The 5772-nt window shown below is 43.8% G+C and overlaps 1 protein-coding gene across 1 annotated transcript; it reads right to left on the reverse strand.

Annotated features, from left to right (window-relative positions):
* Nucleotides 1–2324: 2324 nt before the first annotated feature.
* Nucleotides 2325–5219, reverse strand: FZD8 (frizzled class receptor 8). The gene has a single exon (XM_077268502.1). The coding sequence runs from the start codon at nucleotides 4935–4937 to the stop codon at nucleotides 3162–3164; it is 1776 nt and encodes a 591-aa protein (XP_077124617.1). The 5' UTR covers nucleotides 4938–5219; the 3' UTR covers nucleotides 2325–3161.
* Between the last annotated feature and the right edge of the window lie 553 nt (nucleotides 5220–5772).

The raw sequence follows: 5772 nt of genomic DNA on the forward strand, positions 1-5772 counted from the left end.
TATGAGATTTAAGAAATCGCCTGCACACACATTGATTTGGAAAACTGCGGCTTTTTTTTTTTTTTTTTAAAACTGCAGCATGTCACTTCTTTCAGTGTTATTTCTGTGTATTTGCAGCGTTTATGACAAACATATGATACAATGGGTAAGTGCAAAAAAAGCAGCAAAAACCACGGGTATCAGTTTTTGCTCCTTTTTTGGTGCAAGTTGAATCATGATTTTTTTGGGGCATCAAAATTTATCAGCATGCACAAGAGACAACAAAAACGCAGCAAAACCTTTTTGTAGCAGCTTCGAGCAGGTTTTGCCTGCAGAAAAAAAAAACGCAGCAGAATCGCAACGTGTGAACATAGCCCAAATCTCCTGCCTCCACGGTGCAATGTGCTGCTGATAATGATGATTTTATGCCATTTTTCTTGTTAATAGGCTGGTTGCAGGGATGTATACAGAAGACAACGATATGGAAAGAGGGCTTGTTTGCAGAATATTGGCTCACCTATATAGACTTTAATGTGTGCTATAGGCAATGATTGCGATGTGTATGTTTTTATATATATTTTTTTACATATATGTGTGTATATCTACAGTATATGCATGTGTGTATATATAGATATTAACAAACACTTTTTTATTATTCATATGTATTAATACCTATATACACACATACGTATGTATTTACATATAAATTTGAGCGTGTGTATATTAATAATTATATATATATACATACACACTTATACACACATACATATACACACACACATTATATATATATATATATATATTATATATATATGTATATATTTGGGTTAAAGTTGATAAGTCATATGATAGATTGGGATGTAGGGAGCAGGGATCTTAGAAGTTAAACCCTCTTTTTGAGCAGTGAAGGATTCAGCCACCGCTGATGACGGATGTCATTAGTAAGCTAGCTGCCATGTCTGATCCTGAATGACAGGCTAATAAGTGTCCCCAGGGCATATATGCACTCAAACACATATCCTCCTATCCATTATTCTTAAACTGTGGCCAAACCATCAGGGAATAGGTATAAGCAAGTGATAAAAACTATAGAGAGAGGGAGCTCAGGACTTCAGGACTATCCCCAGGTCCTACCAATTTATTTAAGTCCTGGGATCTAGCAGAGAAGTTTCTAAGAAAGCCCCCTGCTCCATAATGGCTGTACAATTGGTTCAATTAGGGGAAAAAGGAGCAGAGAGATTTTTTTTTTTTTTGTAATGAAATTGTCTTGTAAAGGAAAACTCTGCAAATTGGGGGATTATGTGAACAGACCACCTGTAGGGCATTCTCATTCTCTCTACCTCATGCTTTGCTGCCTGCAGTCCGGCTAACAATGTAGAGAAGACTAATAGAAGAAGGCAGCTTTCACTCTCCTTCTCTCCCTTTCCTCTGCACTAACTGTTACAACTCCTAAAAAAAAAAAAAATGAAATAAAAGTCGAAGAAGAAAAAAAAAAAAATCCACGTCTTTTAATTGAAGATCCTTAAAGACCTAGCGGTGGTCAATTGGTGTTCAAAAAGAGGGGACAGGGAGCTGGGAAACAGACTTCAGGCTATAGATCATGTATGGAGGACAGAAAAGATCAAAGCTTTCCCTGCTGAAAGGACCAAGTTCCTTACAGATTAACCCCATTCAATTGGGCTCTCTTAAAGGGGGGACCCATGTGCTGAGCCACTAGGCAGACAGGTAAAAAGTTCAATAATTCCCAAAGCATTTTTTTACAACTAATTCAACTTCCTTTTTTTTTTTTTTTCACTCAGTAAATGGACTTAGGCTTGACGGACGCACAATGCATCCTCTACTCACAAAGGGATCACGTTTAATATACACAAGTTAAGTATAAAGGGTTACCGAGATGTTAACCCTTCCAGTAAATTGACCAATTTTAACATTTGAAGACCTGGTGAGAGATTACTGGCTGCATCTGCAGTAGTATATAAGGGAGGCCATAGACAGGAAGAGGATTTTGACAATCTTTGGGAGACATACAAAATTTGTTTGTTATGGCCGTAATGGAAAATTAAATGTTCGTTATGGGTAAAAAAATTTTTTACCATTGATCTTGAGTCTTTAGCCAATGTTTTGGCCACGTTTGTCACCATAGAGAATAACTAAGACGCCTTTGGTTTATGATTTACCATGTTAAGTAAGGATAAACAGAATGGCAATGAATCCCTAGCATATGCTATTTTTATAACAATTAAATATATTTGGCATATACAGTATTTTTTTAAATAAAATATTATTAATTAAATCAAATTTTCCAGTTATCCAGGACGACATAATTATCTCTCTCATGTCACGAGGGCATATTTATTTATTTATTTTTTTTAAGTTCCTTGCAAATTAAACCCATGTGTACCCTGCACCCACCAAGTGCAAACTTTCACATAAGAAACTAAAAAGTGAAGGAAACTAAGTATAATTTATTAAAAAAAAATATTTTATTGACAAAATAGAATAATCAATTATTTTGTTTCTTATGAAGAAGCCTCTAAACTTTATACAAATATTTACAGAAACTTTATAACTTTGTATTATATACATATCTTACACATATTACAAGTTGCAACAAATATTTAGATAAATACATCCTTGTAATGGACGAAACCCGTATTTACTTGGGACTTAAGGACATGATTTAAGGCATCTACTTGGTGTAATTAACAGTTTCCATCCCACATTGTCGTCATGTGACTGTTGGTTGGTGCCAAAGGCAAACAGGATGATGAGGGTGTTATAGGCATTTGGGCATTACTATGGTCACCTCTAGGAGTGCCGAGAAATAAATGTTTAGGACACATCAAGAAAACATACATAAAAAATGAAGGTTTCTCTAGATATGCAACAGGTAAGTTATTGCCTCATTATTTGGAGCCCAAAGACAACCCTTGCCCCTGGCCACTTAAATTATGGTTTCAGCAATGCTCCTTGCATATAAATGGAGAGGAATCAGGGAGGCTTCAATTCCAGGTACATTGTTCTGACCAGTCATTCAAGTCCCTACTAATGGATACCATTAAGAGTTCATTATCATGCTAATAGCAAGAAACTAAAAAAAAAAGGGTGATGGGAGGAGGCTTATGTTGGCAGATCTCAGACAGTCAAGTGTCTCTGGTCCCCCACCCCTTTTCCTGTTAGTCTTAGACCTGAGATAAGGGCATCTGTTTCGGGTAGGACACTGAGCTGGCAGTGCCAGACCTCCATGTCAACCCAGTGCTGACATCACTATACATGGACCCACCAGTTGCTTTGCTTCTCCAGCAGCAGCGGGTACAGAAAGCTCGCCAGGACTCCAAAGTTTTCCCAGACCAGATCCAAACCCCAGATGTGATGCCCACCACCAGGCACATAAAGTACTTGAGCATAAAGACTGCATAGTCTGGCCGGCGTGCCTGTGCCAGTTCAGGTAGGCAAGAGTTGCAGTTGTGAGCTGCTTCCCAGCCTTGGCGATTGTGCTGTTCATAGAAGAAGCATGCCACCACAATGGTAGCTGGCACAGTGTAGAGCACGCTGAATATCCCTATCCGGATCATAAGTTTCTCCAGTTTGTCAGTCTTGGTGCCACCTTGTTTGATGACACTGCGGATCCTGAAAAGGGACACAAATCCGGCCAGCAAGAACATGCTGCCAATGAAGAGGTAGATGACTAAGGGTGCCAAAACAAAGCCCCTCAAATTTTCCAGGTTTTGGTTGCCAACATAACAGATGCCAGCCACTGGGTCACCATCTACTGAGCTGAGAGCTAACACAACTATAGACTTAATGCTAGGTACCAACCAAGCCGCCAGGTGGAAGTATTGTGAGAAGCTAGCTATGGCTTCATTGCCCCATTTCATGCCAGCTGCTAAGAACCAGGTAAGGGATAGGATAACCCACCAGATGGAGCTGGCCATGCCAAAGAAGTAGATGAGCAGGAACACCAGGGTACAGAGGGCAGGCCCTGTAGTCTCATAGTGGATGTGCTCCAGGTCGTGCTCCCTGTTGCATGCCACCTTCTCATGCCCAGCAATCAGTCTCACCAGGTACCCAGCAGACACCAACAGGTAGCAGGCTGACAGGAAGATGATGGGGCGCTCGGGGTACTTGAAACGCTCCATGTCTATCAGGAAGGTGGACACGGTGGCAAAGGTGGAGGCAAAGCAAAGGACAGACCACAGTCCAATCCAAAAGTTGGTGAAGGTCCTCTCCTCCGGGGTGAAGAAGGGGTTGTGGCATGGCATGGCACAGTTCGGGATCTGCCCGGTCCTTACACGGTTGTAGAGCGGGTGCCTTTCATTGGACACCTGCACCATGGGTGCTCTGCACTGGCACCCGGGCTCACAGCCAGCAGGGGCTCTGGGCTTAGTCCTTGGAGCCTCCACGCGTGGTTTCCCCTTGTGCCCATGTGTTGGCGCTTTAGGGGGGCGCTGTGGCTGCTCTGGAAGACTGGGGGCCACCGTGGTCAGATCAGTCCGGTTGTAGTCCATGCACAGGGTGTCTGAGCTGCCCTGCTGGGGCAGCCGGTCACAGCGCATCCTGTCCGGCCAGGCGAAGCCGTACTGCCGCATGAGAGGCGCACAGCCGGCCCGCGCCCGCTCACACACGCTCCGGCAGGGGGGCAGCGGCTTCTTGTAGTCCTCCAGGCAGATGGGAGTGTACATGCTGCACAGAAAGAACTTCAGGTCCGGGGAGCAGTGGATCTCCACCAGCGGCCAGAACTGGTGCACCTCCAGGCCGGCCTCGTCCTGGGTGTCGTGGTTGAACTGGTTGGGCATGTAGGTGTAGTTGTAGCCGATGCCCTTGCACAGGGGCACCGTGATCTCCTGGCAGGTCAGCTCCTTGGCTGCGGCGCCGTGCGCACGGGGGAGCCGGGACGCAGCGTTCAGCAGCAGCAGCAGCGGCAGCAGGTAGATCTCCAGCACGCAGCGCCTCTCCATCGTGCACGGTCTCTGCTCGGTCAGTCACGGTCCGTGGACTCAGCGTCACAGCCCAGGCTGAAAGGTCATCTCCACTCCTCACCCCTGTGCCACTCACAGATCGCCAGGGGCATGGGCTCCGCCAGCTCCAGCGGCCACACAAGAGTTAATGCAAAGTTAGACGCGAAGTTCGTCCAGTGAGCAGCAGGCTTGTAAATCCACAGTGACAGCTCCAGTCCGTGCACTATGTGCTGAGTCCTGCTCCCCTCCACCTCACCCTCTGCAGCCTTTACTACTAGTGCTCAGTAGCTCCTCTACTGAATATTTATAGCAGCTCCCACCCCTGCCCGGCCAGCCCCCTCCATGGAGGGAGGTGGGCCTGCTGCCTGGAGCAATCAACCTTATTGGAAAGGTGGTCTCTGTGTCTATTAGCGGGGCATTGTTATGTGTGTGCTGCTGGGATGTATTCTGCAATCCAAGACACACATCATTAACTTCATGTTTGTGCAGAAACTAAAGCCATCACCACCCGGCAGTGGCACTTGGAAATCCACATTTATTATTTGTCATCCATTCTGCAATTGTTTGTTGAGGTTTTTTGATTGTTTCATTTTATTTTTAGTTACATGCTGATCACTGTGTCCAGCACGTAAAGCGCCATGGAATAAATGGCGCGATATAAATGTATAATAATAATAAATTTAGTTCTAATATTAATAGAAACAAAAGTATAGTATATATCCAAGAGCACGTCCAGGAAAAAAAAAGTAAATTATAAATTTTAAATAATAATATTATTAATAAGACTAAAAATACCAATAACATCACAATTTAAGAAAATGCGGGCACATTAATG

Source organism: Ranitomeya variabilis, chromosome 6, assembly GCF_051348905.1.
Source record: "Ranitomeya variabilis isolate aRanVar5 chromosome 6, aRanVar5.hap1, whole genome shotgun sequence".
Lineage (NCBI taxonomy): Eukaryota > Metazoa > Chordata > Amphibia > Anura > Dendrobatidae > Ranitomeya > Ranitomeya variabilis.

Coding starts and splice junctions, on each gene's coding strand:
- FZD8 (XM_077268502.1), bottom strand. CDS start 4,937: ATGGAGAGGCGCTGCGTGCTGGAGATCTACCTGCTGCCGCTGCTGCTG.